This window comes from Penicillium longicatenatum (assembly GCF_028827895.1).
Source record: "Penicillium longicatenatum strain IBT 33135 chromosome Unknown contig_2_segment0_segment0, whole genome shotgun sequence".
Lineage (NCBI taxonomy): Eukaryota > Fungi > Ascomycota > Eurotiomycetes > Eurotiales > Aspergillaceae > Penicillium > Penicillium longicatenatum.
Window position 1 is genome coordinate 2490317 of NW_026643120.1, and position 16585 is coordinate 2506901.

The 16585-nt window shown below is 49.3% G+C and overlaps 7 protein-coding genes across 7 annotated transcripts; 2 read left to right on the forward strand and 5 right to left on the reverse strand.

Annotated features, from left to right (window-relative positions):
• Window positions 1-507: 507 nt before the first annotated feature.
• On the forward strand, window positions 508-2567 carry N7484_003453 (uncharacterized protein; the record flags this gene model as incomplete). The annotated part of the gene is made up of 7 exons (XM_057113873.1): window positions 508-763; window positions 869-968; window positions 1028-1040; window positions 1089-1306; window positions 1360-1509; window positions 1563-1963; window positions 2020-2567. 7 exons carry the CDS (start codon window positions 508-510, stop codon window positions 2565-2567), a joined length of 1686 nt encoding a protein of 561 aa, XP_056974013.1.
• A 603-nt stretch (window positions 2568-3170) lies between these two features.
• rglB (polysaccharide lyase family 4 protein) lies at window positions 3171-5334 on the reverse strand (the record flags this gene model as incomplete). The annotated part of the gene is made up of 4 exons (XM_057113874.1): window positions 3171-4391; window positions 4450-4464; window positions 4521-4612; window positions 4674-5334. 4 exons carry the CDS (start codon window positions 5332-5334, stop codon window positions 3171-3173), a joined length of 1989 nt encoding a protein of 662 aa, XP_056974014.1.
• Window positions 5335-6001: 667 nt separating this feature from the next.
• Window positions 6002-6187, forward strand: N7484_003455 (uncharacterized protein; the record flags this gene model as incomplete). Its single annotated transcript, XM_057113875.1, has 1 exon — window positions 6002-6187. One exon carries the CDS (start codon window positions 6002-6004, stop codon window positions 6185-6187), a length of 186 nt encoding a protein of 61 aa, XP_056974015.1.
• Window positions 6188-7047: 860 nt separating this feature from the next.
• N7484_003456 (adenosylmethionine decarboxylase SPE2) lies at window positions 7048-8665 on the reverse strand (the record flags this gene model as incomplete). Its single annotated transcript, XM_057113876.1, has 2 exons — window positions 8490-8665; window positions 7048-8423 (listed from the first exon to the last, which is right to left on the reverse strand). Exons 1-2 carry the CDS (start codon window positions 8608-8610, stop codon window positions 7048-7050), a joined length of 1497 nt encoding a protein of 498 aa, XP_056974016.1. The 5' UTR covers window positions 8611-8665.
• A 1448-nt stretch (window positions 8666-10113) lies between these two features.
• Window positions 10114-11558, reverse strand: N7484_003457 (TATA-binding protein-associated factor TAF6; the record flags this gene model as incomplete). The annotated part of the gene is made up of 3 exons (XM_057113877.1): window positions 10114-10659; window positions 10717-11135; window positions 11189-11558. The coding sequence occupies 3 exons, from the start codon at window positions 11556-11558 to the stop codon at window positions 10114-10116; spliced, it is 1335 nt and encodes a 444-aa protein (XP_056974017.1).
• Window positions 11559-12065: 507 nt separating this feature from the next.
• Window positions 12066-13438, reverse strand: sfh5 (CRAL/TRIO domain protein; the record flags this gene model as incomplete). Its single annotated transcript, XM_057113878.1, has 2 exons — window positions 12066-12762; window positions 12816-13438. The coding sequence occupies 2 exons, from the start codon at window positions 13436-13438 to the stop codon at window positions 12066-12068; spliced, it is 1320 nt and encodes a 439-aa protein (XP_056974018.1).
• A 1239-nt stretch (window positions 13439-14677) lies between these two features.
• N7484_003459 (PP1-complex regulatory subunit GLC8) lies at window positions 14678-15729 on the reverse strand (the record flags this gene model as incomplete). The annotated part of the gene is made up of 3 exons (XM_057113879.1): window positions 14678-14783; window positions 14859-15576; window positions 15663-15729. 3 exons carry the CDS (start codon window positions 15727-15729, stop codon window positions 14678-14680), a joined length of 891 nt encoding a protein of 296 aa, XP_056974019.1.
• Between the last annotated feature and the right edge of the window lie 856 nt (window positions 15730-16585).

Sequence of the window (16585 nt, forward strand, 5' to 3'; positions counted from 1 at the left end):
TCGCACCACTACCCCATTTCCCAATTCCGCTCATCGTGGGTCTCGTCTGGGAAAAGCAACTTCCACCCGGCTCGACTTTTGGCGCTCCATTGCTCTCTATTTTTGACTTCTGACAGATCTCGAAATCGTTCTTCACGCCTACTGTTGGATAGCTTCGAGAAAAAGCAAAGAAATTACTACCTTCCGACGACCACACAAGCTTTTGAGACTGAAAGTAGCAGCCGAATAGTTGCCATCTTGATTCCATCTGCGACCTCGATTCTATCGTTTTGCCTTGCGACTCACCAGATTATCCATTGCGCGACATATTCGATTATCCAGTGCACCTGAAATCCGCCATTTCCATTGCGCCAATTTGCCCACGCGAAGTATATACATACCCTACGCAAGCATACAGCCCCGTCAACTATTCGAAAAGCATTCCTATTTCCTTTGCGACAACCGGTAATTTTTGCCACGCGACTCTATACCGACCACTGTCCCGCTGCAACTTAAAAGCCATTCACCATGCCAAGCACTAATTGGAGAGACATCCTGGCTAACCGAGACCGGCGACAATTCCCAGAGGTGGTTGTGCCTCTTGAGAGTGCCCCATTGCAAAACAAAACCGATGCGAATGACTCCGACACGACCCAGGATGCGGCATCTTTACAGGAAAAGGGTGCCACTGCCGGCCATGGACATACTACACTGACTCTAGAGGTCCTTCGAGCTGAAATTCTCGCAGAGACGGCTGCATCAGGTCACAATACCGCCTATGACCGTAAGTTCAAGATGCTCAGTACTTAAATACGGTCGATGCAACAGCAATTTGCTCTTCTCTGTAACCCTGGCCGTGCATGCAAGTTAATATGTGGACTGTCGATAGGTAAAGCAAAGGTCATCAACAGAGCGATTCAGGATATTGGCATGGGTCGCTATCAATGGGGCCTGTTTGTCCTGTGTGGATTCGGCTGGATCGCTGACAAGTAAGCAAACATTACTTGAGTTGTACAAAATGAGCATTACTAATTAACCTTCGATATAGCCTGTGGTTGCAGGTATGAAAGGCAGTTACCAGGTTTAAGGTAATAGCTAATTTCATATAGGGAGTTGCCTTGACACTGACCCCGATTGCCAATGAATTTGGTATTTCTGAAAGCCATTCTCGATTTGCAACATGTGCCCTCTTTGTTGGTCTGATCATCGGTGCTTCTTTCTGGGGTATTGCGTCAGATGCCATTGGTCGACGCCCTGCCTTCAACATGACACTGTGTATCTGTGGTGCATTTGGTCTGGCTGCAGGCGGTGCACCCAATTGGATTGGGTAGGTTGCTTCAGAACCCGGAATGCATATGATCGCACTGACACCCTCTTCAGCGTTTGTGCGTTGTATGCCTGTCTTGGTCTAGGTGTCGGCGGAAATCTCCCGGTTGACGCTGCAGTCTTCCTCGAGTGTCTACCACCAAACTCGGCCAGCATCCTGAGTGGCCTGGCTACCTGGTGGTCGGTTGGCACTTTGATTTCCAGGTGCGTTCCAGCCAATATGATAGCCATTGATAAAAGGACTGATTTTGTCACAGCATGCTCGCCTGGGCTTTCATCCCCAACTTCTCTTGCGCAACTGCTGCCACTTGTACCAAAGCAGACAACTGGGGTTGGAGATACTTGGTTCTGTCGCTGGGTGCTATTACCTTTGCCATGTTCCTTTGCCGGTTTCTCCTTTTCACCCTTTACGAGTCCCCCAAGTTCTTGGTATCTCGTGGCCGTCAAGACGAGGCTGTCGCCGCCGTCCAGGGAATCGCTTACAAGAACAAGACTACCACCTGGCTTACCGAGGAGATCTTGAACGAAATTGGTGGTGACGCCGAGCAAAATGAGAAGCAGTCTTTACCCTATGGAGAAGTCATCAAGCGGTCACTGGAAAGATTCTCCATGCAGCAAGTCGCTCCGCTGTTCGCAACCAAGCGACTTGGCATTTCGAGTATGACACATAAATTCCACTTACTCATCACGTCTCAAACTAATCACCTCAAATAGCTGTGTTAATCTGGTTCTGTTGGACTTGCATCGGACTCGGCTATACACTATTCAACGCCTTCTTGCCGCAATACCTAAGCGCCAACTCTTCCACCTACACGACCTACCGTAACTACGCCATCACGGCCGTCTGTGGAATCCCAGGTCCCCTTGTTGCGTGGTATTTGGTCGATGTCCCTTACATTGGTCGGAAAGGCACGATGGCAGGCTCGACCGTTATCACGGGTGTCCTGCTCTTTTGCTTCACGGCATCCAAGGACCCTAATGTTCAACTCGTCTGTTCTTCACTGGAATCCTTCTTCCAGATGGCCATGTACGGTGTTCTCTATGCTTACACGCCCGAGATCTTCCCGGCCCCGAACCGTGGTACCGGAACTGGTATTGCTAGTTGCTTGAACCGGATTGCTGGTTTGATGGCCCCTATTATTGGCATCTACGCCAGTGTTGACCCTGTCACGCCCATCTACGTCTCTGGGGCGCTTATCCTCGCTGCTTTTATCGCAATGGTCTTCTTGCCAATTGAGACGCGAGGAAAGCAATCTCTTTAGATCGGCGGGTCTGGAATTGAGTCCTGCTTGGAAATTTGTTGTTTGGGGATTTTCCGGGATCTTTTGCATTTGGGGAAAAGTTGCATGTGGTATTATAGAGTCCCTGGTGGGATTTGTCCAAGTAGATATATTGTACAGTCTTAAAAGTTCGTGTACACCGCAATGCTAGTTGACGGTGGATTGGAGACCTAGCCTTGCTTAGATAAGGTAAAAGAAGAAATTCCTCATCGTAAGGTAAGATGTAGTCGATCGACCTAAGGGAGAAATGATAGGGAAACAAAAGTATCTCAAACTCGCACGAAAGCAAATCGAAGGGGTCACATACCAGACACGCGCGTCTTCTGTGTGATTTTGTCGTGAGTCATTTCTTCACGTTCTTGCCCACTCTTTCACTACAATACGTCCATAGGAAATGTTTGCTCCAGAGTCGCGCTCAAGGTATCTCTTATGGCATGAGAAAGAACCGCTCAACGTAATAGGAAAACAATTCTTTCAACTTGGGATCAATTTTAAAACTTCAAGTCATCATTCCCCCGCCGACTCTTGTCTTCACCTAATCTAGGCAGCGGCCCTACTATCGGGTTTTCATTTCTTCCCAGTGTTTCACTGTAGCTCCAACCGGATTGCATCATATTGCACATAGACACTTGCCGGAAGAATGGCAGTCTCTGTATCAGTCGCATTATAAGGCAAATGCAGTCGGAGAACATTATCTCCCACATGCAGCCAATTCGCAGGGAACTCCATTTTCGACCCAACCTGATAACAGCTCACAGCCGAGCGTACAATACAACTACTCGACTGATTGAATCCAATAACCATAGTAAGAGGATCCGACTGGTCATTAATATAACTCTCCAAAGATAAATTCGTATATGGCTCTGTCGAGCTATACACGTCAGTATTACCCGACGCGGTCTTCACAGCTGCGAGCTGTAGTGTCAAGGTGCCGGTCTTGCGCTTTTTTAGCTGTTTCGAGGTAAGTGTGAAGTGGATGTCCCAGTCGTAGGTTGTGTCGTACTCGACGTATGAATCTCCAGCCGTGGGACCAAAGACTGACCAGTGCACAGTACTTAGGTCTGTGGCCGGATCACTCGTTCCGATGGTGTAATTGATACCATTCGGGAAGTCGGCACGCCAGTCATACGCTCCCCAATAGATAAGGTACTCAGGTGGGTGGAGTGGATGGGTAGGATCTCTCGCACTGCCTCGTCGGAACTCTCCAGATGACTTGTCTGGGATTCCAATTCTCCAGATCTCAGTTCCTGCGGACTCTGGCTCCCATTTATCGCGGACTGATGTCTGTTTTCCTGCGCGAATGATGATTCCATCCCGAATAAAGTCTCCAAAGATACCTTCCGCGTAAATCGTGAGCCGGTATTTCCCTTCTTTGACTCGGTCAATGCTGAAGCTTCCATCTTTGTTAATATCGGTCCAGTATTGATAGGAGCTTGGCACTACGCTGTTATCTTGGAAATATTGTCCGTCAACTGTGAGAATGGCAATTGGGCGGGTAGCGCCTTTGGGAAGCTTCACGGTTCCTTTCACACTGCCTCGTTGGCTGGAAGGGGCATATCCGACCACATGCTTGGCGATTGAGTCGTAGAATGCGGCGTTCCAGTGTGGATTTGCCAATTCCTCTGCTTCGGATCGCAGATCTTCCAGAGATGCTGAAGAGTCCTTGCCACCATTGAAAAGATAATACTGGGGACCGAATGTTCGATCAAATCCGTTCGTGATGTTCGGCGTGCCCTCTCCATGATGATTGGAGACGATGTAGTTATAAACGATACCATCGACTGTCAAGTCGGAATGAAGTGGACCCTAGAATGGACCATATCAGCCTTTGAATTCCATCGCTATAAACGAAAAACAGACTTACACCATAATATGTATCCTATGAACTTTTGTCAGGAAACGTTAAAGCTTAAATTTTTGGGCAATCGGACTGACCTTGGTGTTCATCACCAGCCATGCACCATAAGTTGCCCCGGTGGACGTGCTTCCATCAGCATACATACCGTGAACACTGTTGTTTCTCCATTCTAATTACAATGACTTGGTCAATATGAGACTCAATGTCAGGAGGTAGAGGGCCATTCATACGGTTGGAGAAAGTATATTTGGTAAAATAGTCTGAGAATTGAGTGTAGTACGCGTCGGTTGGTGTGTTGTTAAATGTCCACGTCGCATCTTGGACCACAATTTCATTCGCAATCGCATCCTTACTTGGCAAAGGAGCAGTCTGAATCTCGCTAGATGTCAGATGTGTCCACAGATCACTGTTTGGACGAAACAAAGTTCGGAACTCTTGGAGATTGCGCAGATAAGGGGTGGTCTCGTTGTGGTAGGTCAATCGACTGAACATGTGCAAACCAGTCTCACCATCCCGCAAAAACCAGTATTGTTGGAATTGTTGGCCCGTTGGTGTATAGGTATCAGTCAGAATCATGCCTCCATATTTTGTTCCTGTTGAATCTGTGCCCTGGACAACTTCCATGCTTGGGGTTGTGGCTCCAGCAGTGTAAAAGCCCGAGGGAATGCAATAGCAATCAAGATATGGGCCGATACCTGTAGACCCGGATTTGGGGCCCAATAGATCTTGGCCATCTAGAGAGAGATCAACGATCTGACCAACACTCTTCTGAAGAACGGCAGTAAGGCGGTCGTTGGCGAGCGTGATATAGGTCTCATTCTGCGCAACATGGAGGGCCGCCGATGAAATAGCAGCCCATCCCGAAAGGGCGAGCAGGAACGAAGCCCTCATCTTTAATGGTTCTGACCAGGCTTCGGAGCTCTGATGTTTAAGAAAGCATGCAAATGAGTCGTTGCGTTGTTTTTATACGTGGGGGACAAGCATAATAAACGACCAGATGCATATGCTCAAGAACGGGCGATCAACACCCCGAGTTTGCCGATCGTTTATAGCTGGTCGAGTCATTAGGCCATACCTTCATCGCCAGCCAGCTACCGGCGGAGTTTCGAATCCGCCAATGATTGAGACTCCTCCATGGCAAAGCCCCAGAGCCAAGTCAAAGAGTGAGGAATTCTGCTGATGCTACTGGTTGCCAAGGAAATCAGAAAAGTGTAACAACGTTGGCGATCTCGCCTCGGTAATGTGGTGGGCCTTCCAAGCCATTTGCAAGTCTGGGGTTGCGGGGTTCTCCCGCAATGAACGGAGAAACTGCTCGGGTATTGCTCCCCCGACTAGATGTTCAAAGCTGTTAGAAATACCAAGTTATAGTCATAGCGTGGGGGTCTCACCTAGGATATCCATGTGAGGGTTTGGCAAGTCGTGAAATCAGAATGAGAGGGATGAAAGAGGGGTTGAGACCAAGGTAATCAACGGCCTCATTATTAGTCCCTACATTCTCTCTTCCACAATACAAGTCTCTTCCTCTCGCCCTTTCAACCTCAGCAAAGAAAACATTCCAATGACTCCAGAATTTCAAATTCATGCCATCGACTTGTCCTTTTTATTCACAGGCTACACCAAGGCTAACATGCCCATTCTCGCACCTCCATCAAAACATCTTGCCAGTCTTCAACCTGTTCCCAAAGGCATTTACGACCAGCTTCTGGAACTGCAGTGGACCGACCCCGCCGTTATGAATACTTGAAGTGCCTCGAGGAATTCATGGGTTTCAGCAGCGCGTGGCTTCATCGCAAAATGAAAAGCGCAGATAACCCTAGACTGGAACGAAGCTTGCTAACGAAGCTTGCTGACGAAGCTTGCTGACGAAGCTTGCTAGGAGATATATTCTGTTATATTGAGAAAAGGTTGCTGTCCCCACCCGTTAGGAACGGCTTTTGCGATTTAACGACGCATTGCATCATGCGAGGGTTTTTGCAAGATGGACGCGCAAGCAAAATGGAATGAGGAAACTTCGGCTCATAGCAACCTCTGGGTTGAAGCGAAGGTAGGTAAGTTGGATGCCTGCGAGGGTTGCTCGCAAAGCTCTCGTATTGAGATGAACTTGCTTTACGAAGATGGATGAGACTAGACTATCCTGGTGAGAAGTGCAATGGCTTGGATTTCTGCCGGACTAGCTTGCTTGGGATTACTTGTGTATTGCAAATAGTACTTAAGTCGGCCTTTAATGCCGAGATAAAACCACGCATAACAAGATCTCCAGGGATGGGCGTATTTACGGTTATCGGAGAGACTATAAGGTATGGACCATAGGTAATGATTCATTGAAACACGTGAGGAACAGATAGCGTAGTGACAGGAACTAAAAGAGCATCGCTGCAGAACATAGACACAGAAAATGACCGAGGCGCTTAATGCATATATATGCAACGCTGTGTACTATGAAAAGACATCGCGAGCTAAGAAATGAATTGGAGGACAAATAAAAAGCAAACCAACATCGAACAGAAAAAAAGAAAACAGACCCGACGGTGCAACGTCCCCATGCATGGCATAGCTACGAGAGCAGATCGACGGGAAGTAACGGACGGGAGAAGATAAGCTGATCTACATCTTCTCACCAATCCGGGGTGCCCCCCCTTTCCAGTCGTTGCTCTCGTAGTAGCGGAACACAAGGTCGTATCCGTTCAGGTCGTGAACAATGCGGTCTACACGACGGTAACCCTCAACATGCTCGTTCTTGGGGTTATGGCGCAAAGCCTGTTGCTTCGAGTGCACCTCATGGAAGCCACTGACATCGGCTTCAATGTCATCAACACTAGGCTTAGTCTCGAACAAGGTGATGCTGAAACGGCCTGGCTTGAAGATGTTCACAACCTGCTGAATGATGTCGGAGGTGGTCTTGCCGTTTTGCGAGTGCGGGACATTGGCCTCGAAGGATGCATAGGAGCAGTGAGGCTCCGGTGTCACATGCACAGTGAAATAGTGAGTCGGGGCCTTGCTGTCTGGAGCAGGAACGACACCGTTGGCTGAGAAACCACAGGGTGTGAAGAGGTACGCGTCAATGCGAGCATCTGGGAACTTGCTCTTGGGATAGATATCCGAAAGACCACAGGACTCAGAGACAACGGCACCCAGTGCGTGACCCTCGGTGGTCAGCTCGGCTGGCAGAACGCGGTCACCCTGCACCTCAGGATCATCAAGATCAGAGCCATTGCTGAAGACATCAACGTGCTCAATGCCCTCGTCCTTGTCATAGTTGCGGTAGTTCTTGGCGGCCACAGCGGCAGCGTTGTCCAGATAGAACTGCTTTGCATTGTCCTCCTGCAGATCAGTCATCAATATCTCCAGAGTCTCATCATCCTCCTCGCAACTGGCGATCGGAGCCTCATGAGGGAATCTGAGAACCTTGGTCTCGGTCTCTTTGAAGCTTTCCTCCGTAGGGCTAGCCGGGGGTGTGAGCATGGTGTGAGGCTCAGTCAGGTACAGGTACCAGTGCTCGCCGTTCATCTTGCCAATCATGTAGGCGCTTCCGTTGAGGAACAGTTTGTCCATGTTACGGACCTCATCACGCCAGCTGCGATGAGGGCCACGCTGACGATCGGGGAACAGGTAGTTTTTACGGCTGTAGAAAACACGGTAGGGAGTCGCAGCGACTGTGATGCCCCGAGAAGGTGGTGCGGTGGCACGTGGGAATCCCGCAAATAAGGCAGCAATCTCAAGAATGCGAGGGAGACCAGACAGCAGTGTGGTAGTTCCACAAGTCTTGAGAATCAACTTGTGTGGCCAGACAAACATGCTGGATTCAGAAAGCAGGTAGGCATCAACATCATCGGACGACACCACAGAAAGAACCTGACAATTGACCAGGTCGAGCATATCCTTCCAGATCTCGCCAGGCACCTTCTTCAGGCCCTCCGGGCCTGCAGTACCGAGCGCATTGGCGGATGGGGCGAACCACACTTCTAGAAGTTTCTCAGGGCCTACCCGTAGAGGTTAATATATGATTGAAAACAAAGAATAATACCGGGGTAGCAGCTTTTACATACCTTCAAAGGCGTTGGAAGAGTCGAGATCCTGAGTGGCCTCATAATTGATGGTCAAAGCGGGTGTCCCAGCAAACGAAGACGGAGACTGGGTGTAATTCTGGGGAATGCCGACGTAAACCATCTCCGGAGAATTGATGCAGCCGAGGCTGGTAGACTTGTGTAGAATGGGGTATAGAAGATAACGGGTGACGTAGAATCACCCGAACAGAGGAATGAAGACAAAAAGGCTATAGAAGCACTGTCTACTTACCCAGACGAACAGGGGGCAATGCCCGTCTGAGAAGAGAAGGCCCTTGGGACGAAATTTAGCTGGTCAGACCAGGCAGTGAAGGAACCCTATAGACCCAAAGGGGTGCTAAGGGGGCAGGAAGGCGAAGGCGAGAAAGAAGATGGTGCAAGGAATGTTGACTGTCAGTCGAGTACCCTCGTACTGAAGATACCGATACCGATCAAAGTATCGGGTCTAGCAGACGAGTGTATCTGCTTTATGGTAAAGTTATTGAGGGGGTTGTGGGTGTGAGTCGCGTTATCGAGGCCTGGAGAACAATTGAAAGTCAGTAGATGTTTCGAGATTGTTGTACAATTCCATAGAGAAGGATGCAATCAAGAAGCTCGGGAAAATAAAAGACACGAAGACCAATGCTCAAGTGCAATTGCTTTTTCTTATCGAGTTCATAATAGGTACTATTATATGATTGGGTCTCGGTAATGAGGGGAAAATGCAGGGGGAAAAAAAAAAAAAAAAAAAACTCACTTAGCAGGCTTAGAGAGAAATCGCAGAAGATCCTTTGGGCTCATGGAAGGCAGGAGAGGAAATTCAGCTTAAAATTGCACGATGTCGCGCGAGGCCACAATCGTCAACATCAGCGGGGCAGAATAGGCAAATCGAAGATTCAGAAGCCCAACGAGTGCCCAAGAGGAGATTGTCAATGTCACAGTGAGAAGAGAGTTTTGTCTCTTTGGGGAAAGCAGTAGTCAACACAAGAAAAGTGTTTACTCTTCGAACCTCAGAAGGAGGGGGATGGACAAGCTGGTAAAAAAGTTCGGTGTAAAAGATGTGGTTTGGTTGGTAAATGCGCGATTTTGTCTGTGGGCCCGTGTCTGCGTGGGGCGCGGAGCAAAAATCTGTCTGACATCAGGGAACGAGCCCTGTTAGTTCCTTGGTATTCAACACGTCCGAAATGTCCCGGAATTGGAACAACAAGAGGGTTACACACCAGTAAATGAGACTTAAATTGCAGCACAAGGTCGTCTAGGACGAGACCTGAATAGTGTGTTGCTGAAATTCAAAATGAAATGAACCAAAATGATCAAAATCTGCCAAAGTCTGGGCACACGGGCGGTAGATTCAGGCAGAAATCTAAATTCAGAATTTGACTTTCCCGCATTAGGTAAGCTGGGGGTCTCCCGTGATCGACAGGGCTCTACGTAGACTAACTAGATGGTGAGATGGGGCATTACGTATTCAGGGGGAAATATTATCCATATTGATTTAAAGATATACATCTCAGAAAAGCTACTGGAAAATTAATCCACTATTCCAAACTCCTCCATAACGCCATAAAATGGTTGCCCCTCTCCATTCCCATCAGTCAGAGTACGTGAAAATGCAAGATATCCCGGTTTATGATTCAAGAAGCAGATAGGCCAGCTGCACCTCATTCGCCTCGGCAATTTTTGCTGCAAGGAGGTCGCCCACCTTGCCGATCAGACGGGAACGAAGCTCGTCACTGACAACATCGGGGTGACCGTTTGCTAAAGATGCATGGCTATCCCGCAGAGAAGCCAGGACTGCAAGCAATGCATTAAGTACCCGCTCAGCCGCGGGCCGTCGAGCAGCGTCCTCGAGGCCATCACTAAGCAATTTCGAGTACTCACTGAGATTGGGAATCAGGAGCACGCGAATCACCTCGGCACCGCCTACTGCTTGCATGCCAATTACGGCACCATAATGGGCACCGAATGGTTTGGAGGGATCCAGGAAGCTCTTCAGGCACGAGCGGACAAGGCGGGGCTTAAGCATGTGTGATGAGTGCGAGTACTTCTTAGCAATGAGACCGAGAAGCGAAGCAGCCAAGTCCCGAAGAGCACATTGCTCGGCCACGTCAGCAGCTCCACCGAGCTGTCGGCCTATCAGGCAAGTCAAAATGGAAGGCACTAGAGATGCAATCTGAATCCAGTTAGCGTCAAGTGACATATCAGATCAAAGGAGTCCAAGTATACATACATATGGGTCAACGTAGAGAGATTGGTTCTGTACCAGAGCCTCAGCCATGTGCATAACTTGCGTCAGGACAAAAATATCCTTCAGACCGTGTGTGACCTTCTCGGCGATAAACTGCACAAAGTATGGCACTAGCTGATGCAGGCCAGGGTCCTCCCGTAGACTGGCATATCCGGAGGTCCGGTAGTCCTCACTTGTCTCATCCAAGAACGCACTGCAGACCTTCTCAAAGTACAACTGCAATTCTTTGGACAGCACATGCTTAACCAAGGGTTTCACAGCCACGTCACCCGTCCCACTCATCGCCGCTAATGTAGAATTGGCATTCGGTCCCTTCGAGACCAGCTCGAGGTTCCGAGAGTCTGCGGCAGTCGGATTCTGGGGGATGGAGGGCTGCACGCCTTCCACGGCGAGCCAATGAGCTATGAAAGAAGTCAGCGAAGCCGGAGAGCAAGGAATGCTAGATTTGACCAACCTGTGAATGACACCTCCCGGGGAACTTTGGGCAATGGGGCATTAATCAATTTTTCAAAGTCCACCTCCTCGTCTTCGAGATAGAACAGCGGCTGACCGGGTCCCAGCGATGCTTCTCCGAAGCGCAACGGACGGAGGGATTCGTATCCATAGAGGGGTTCCACATCCAGGTTTCGTAGAGCGAGGGAAATATCCTGAGTTGTCAAGATTGTGCGCTTTCCTTGGCGCATGGCCTTGAGTGCCTCCTCTAGGACTTGCGCGACTCGGTATTCCACGTCGCGGGCGAGGTTCTCGGTCACATCATGGCTAAGGTTGGTGAGACCGGCCGACTCAGCAACGTCCCTAATGTTGTCTGGGTTCCAGACAGACATGATGGGTCAATATTACGCGTAGCGTTGGTGCGATGAACCGATTGGGGTTTCGTTGATGCAGGAATGAGAGTGGGTCGGGCGAGTAAAGGAAGTGAAAATGATCTTAGAACTTGTTCAATGAACCAAGAGGCGCATTCTGGGGTGTTTCAGGTCTTAAAATGATTTCAAGTAAAATATTAGTGATGCGATGCGACGAGGCACGCGATCTTCAATTGAATTCCATGGAAGGAGAGAAGCTTACGATGACAAAGTGAATGGTTGCGCGGTTGGTTTTAGTGCGTACCCCCACGGCTCTATTTTGCCAAGATACACCGCCAATGTGGGCATCAGCTCTATGCACTCTTACTTCGAAAGTATTGAACAAAAATGGTATTATTAGAGCCACAAGGGCTTGTTGGTCTAGAAGAAAGGGAAATAATAAATTCCTAAGGCTAAAACAGGAGTGGAGAGTGTCGGTCACTGCTCCTCCGGGTATCACAATCGATTGGTGTCCATATTAGGGGCAATTTATGAGGCCGCTTTACCCTCGGTGGTCGTCTTTGACGCTTCCTTGGTCTCTGCAGCCTCCTCCTTGACTTCTTCCTTCGCAGGCTCCGCCTTGGCAGCGGTCTCGACAGCAGCGGTCTCAGGAGCCGCGGCCTCAGGAGCAGCAGCCACAGGAGCAGCAGCTACAGGGGCAGCAGCTACAGGGGCAGCAGCTACCGGGGCGGCAGTCTCAGTAGCAGGCTCTGCAGGCTTAGCCTCCTCTTTGGGCTGCTCGTCCCCAGTCAGCGGAACCGACCGTGCCCCATCCTTCAATGCAACGCCCTTTCCACCATACACCGTGGGAATCTGGTTGGCGATCGAAGCAGGGAACTCGCGAGCCAAGTTGGCACCGTTAGAGATGGGATGGAACTTGCGAGTGGTGTTACGGCTCAGAATGAGCTTCATGGCCGAGAACATCCAACCCATGATAGCCGGGACGTTGACAAAGAACTTCTCGCGCAGCAGCTCGGGGTAAGCGGTGGAGAAGACATCGATAGTCTTCTTGGTCGCAGCGCGCACAGCAGGGTCCATGCGAAGAAACTTGACGTTCATGTAGTCGTGCACTTGGATCATCTGGTAAGGGTCCTTCTCGCCATCGTAGTCGATGACAGTGGTGGCATCCTTCATATTCAGGTCCTGGACGGCGAGCTCCATGAGGGCAGCGCGCCACTTAACAAATCTGTTCATTGTTAGCGTATATATCCCGAATGAATGCGTTGTTGTAAAACTTACTCGTCAGAATCCGAGAAGGTAGCGCTCATGTCCTTGACAGCGCCATAGATGTTCCATGTAAACACGAGCGGGCGTCCATCTTGCTCGTAGGTTGTCAGGTATCCCAGACCGCCGAACTTGCTGGCGCTGTACTTGCCCGACTGGATGAGCTCTAGTGGGTTGGTCTGCTTGCGCCATTCCAGGGCCTTGCGCAGCTGCTCCTCGGCTGCGGAGAGGTTGCCCTCGTTGGCGCGCAGGAACTTGATCAGCACATTGACCGTGGGAATATCGTCGCTATCCTTCAGGGGCACACCCCACATCTCGCTGTAGCCAGTCTTGCTGAGAATAGAGGGGAGGTGCTCGAAGAACTGGCCGAGAGAGGGAATGCTGGTCAGGTATTCGGGTTTCTTTTCCTCGGGCTTAGCCTCGGGCTCGGTGGTGGCAGCGGCGGGCGCAGCTTCATCTTCAGGCTTGGCGGCTTCAGTTGTAGCGGGCGCATCCTCCTTAGGAGCTTCCTCGGTGTTGATGTTTTCTGTCGCCGAGGCAGCGGGAGTCTCCGAGGGCTTATCGGTGTTTCCCACGATCTCCTCGAGTTTCGCTGGCTCAGCAGCCGGGGTTTGTTCAGCAGGCTTCGGATCAGACATGGTAGATAGATGTTTTGGAAGAAAGGATGAAAGATGGAGGAAGAAAAGGGAGAGCGAATATTAGCTCAGGGGGAAGAAAAAGATGCGGCAGGGGCTAGCTTAGCTGCCTTGTCAATAATTAGTCGGGACCACTTATCAATCTTAGGCCCACACATGTCCCCACCTGTCATCCTGGTTGCACGACTTACATTATTGGCACCTTGGCTCTCAAGACTTAGTCCGATGCCTATAAACTGCCATATTACAGGCCCACGTTATCTCTCTTATGGTGTAATTGGGTAGGGAAAAGCCAGCACACAATATGTAGAGTAAGTTACATAGCTTAATGCATTCTAAATTTGATCAGCGATGCCAGTCTAGGCCTTGTTAGACCCAGTCTAAACACGATGTATCAACTTTGTTTGTTTCATGCATTCATTTCCCCTGAACTTTCTTTTCAAATCTCGTATTCTGTGTAGTTTACAACTTCTGTTTCATAGGGCTTTGACACATAGCATAGAAGTCTAGTTATGATGTGTCTGTAGATCCATGCACCTAGTACGTAGATCTGGGCGTGACTACTACCCTTAACATCAACGGTAGATTTTCGCAGCTTCTAACTTATTTATAGATCGCATACGTATAGACCTAATCTTACTTCTAACAGCCAACGACTGGGGTTCATTACTACCACCCACTAACTCATTATCTTTAGCCCAGGAGTGGTCTAATGAGCCCCATAGCTCCAATTATTGACTCAGAGTAATTTTGAAATTATGGACAGAATATCTAGAAGGTTTCAAAGTTAGCTCTGTAGAGATATTTTCTAGATCAAGAAATCTATGATTTATTAGTCTAGTGATCTCAATTGGCGCAACCTCCAATTGCAATTTCATACCACCATTCTAATTCCACGAACCTTTAGTTAGGCTACCACCAGATATAAAATTGAAAAATCGGGTTCAAGATTCAAGACTGCAGATGCACCCTCATATAGAATGAGGGTATCCGAAGAGATAGGATCAGTGAACCTCCACAGTTCTAAATAACTGGAAAGATCATTGGGCAGCCGAAACAGCCCAATTGAACAGAACGAGACGGGGGCCACACCCAGAAGAAAAAATAAGAAAGAAAAAAATCATTCGCTTAGGGGATATTCAAGATTGGAACACGCAGAAAGCAAAGATCGTGAAAGACATTTGCATCACCGAGAGGGGAGACAATTAAATAAATGTACACGAATTCAAGAGTAAAATGTGACTATTGGCCATTGCGAAAGCGCTCGGGAATCTGTGGAACAGAGGGAGGGGGACCAGGCTCGGCCTCATCCTCGTCTTCTTCCATCTCATCCAAATCTTCGGGGTGACTGGATCAGACATGTCTAGTTAGAACCAGATACATCGAACGAGGTGTATGAATAAGGTACGTGGGGTGGACTCACGCAAGCAGATCTTTGATGTTCCTCATCTCATAATGTCTCTTCCGCTGGTTTTCAAAGATACGATGCTTCTCTTTTGCCTCTTCAGTCGTGATCGATCCCTCATCCCCGGGCACGGCATCACCGTTAGCCCCAGTACCTACGTGAACATGCTTTTCACTCTTCTGGGACTCGTTGCTCATGCTCCGTTGGCGATAAACACGCGGATCTTGGGTAGAGTTATCAACCTCATGAGCCTCCTCCGGCTCGCCAAGCTCCAAATCCGGAATTTCGTCCTCCGAGACGCCCTTCCTGTGCGCAGGCTTACCCTTGTCGAGCTCATCCACCACAATATCCTGAGCATCGAGCAAGGCATTCTTGGCATCCTCGAACTGCATCTCCTCATCGTCTTCGGCGGGGTCGTAGTGCGGGGCATACGGTGTCTTCGGCTCATCGATCTTCATCTTCGCTGTGCGCTCCTGCTCCGTCAAATACAGGTTCGCCTCATCCCACTTCAAGCGGGGAGAATTGTCATCATCAGCCATGCTAGCCCCGGACTGTCTGCGGGACGCCTGGCCAGTCTGGGAAGCCGAAGACCGACGTCTCGGGCCAGCATTTTGCAGTGTATTCTGAAGGGTCAAGTCTTTGGTGTCGGCAGGTTCGGCGATGGACGGTGGCACAGCGGGCCTGTCCATTTCAGCGATGGGAACGTTTTGAAATGATCGAGAGTTCTTGAGAATTCCTATGACCGCGGCAAAAGCCGGTAGTGGTTAGAGAAGTTTTCTTCACACGACCCCGCGGCAAGCTTCCTTGGAACAACAAACTCACCTTTCGGTCGGTGATGCACATTGTCAGCGCTGTAAGCCTTGGCAGGCATATGTTGCGCGGTCGTCATTTTGAATGGAGTAAGGATGAAAGTGCCGTCCGATTTTCAAGCGGACGTGGATCTTTTAGAGGGGTAGGTTGAAGTGGGCTGTCAGCCGTTGTGTCAGATGGACGGGTAGGGTTCAGCTGAAAGGAGGTCGTGCGATGTAGGTACGCGAAGCCACTGAGTTATATGGTTGGTGGGATCTGAAACAGAGCCTTGAGTTATAAGAAAAGGTAAGAAAGCCTCGACAGCCTCTTAATAGAGTCAAGTCAGCTGCGAGGTTGGGCAAGGGCGGCACGTGGGGCGTGATGACGTCGGGTCCCGTCGGCGCCTGACGTCTTCGGCATCATCTTCACTGATGAAGCTGGTCACAATGTTGGGCACCGAGAATTTTACTTTGCGGCGAGTGAAACTTAGCCCAGGTATCGCTCCTCTTGCATTTGTGCTGATCAAATATGGAGTGAGGCTTAGAATAAGCCTATACATCCGGCGTTGCAAATAGCCTCATCTCATTGTGATCTTGGGTTGATGACAAATATACTCCCCCCATCAGTACGCCGAGGTTGCATTGACCACCATAACTGTACTGACAATAGACTTTCTTGTTTCCAGCTTGTAGACGATTAGAGATCATCTCCAAGATTCTACCCAGTAGGCGCAGTATCCAGCAGGAATAGACCGAGTTGTATATCTATCCAGCCAGTTAACTTCAAGATCAGAAGTTCAAAGCATAAAGAAATTATCTTAACCCAATGGAATCCCTGACTGACCACCCTGAATTGCATCATGCAGTCTCACACACCCTCATTTTATTGCGGAGAAGATAACTTGCGGGGATAAACAACTGATCTGTCGTCATTATGCATACAATCTCTCCTCAATA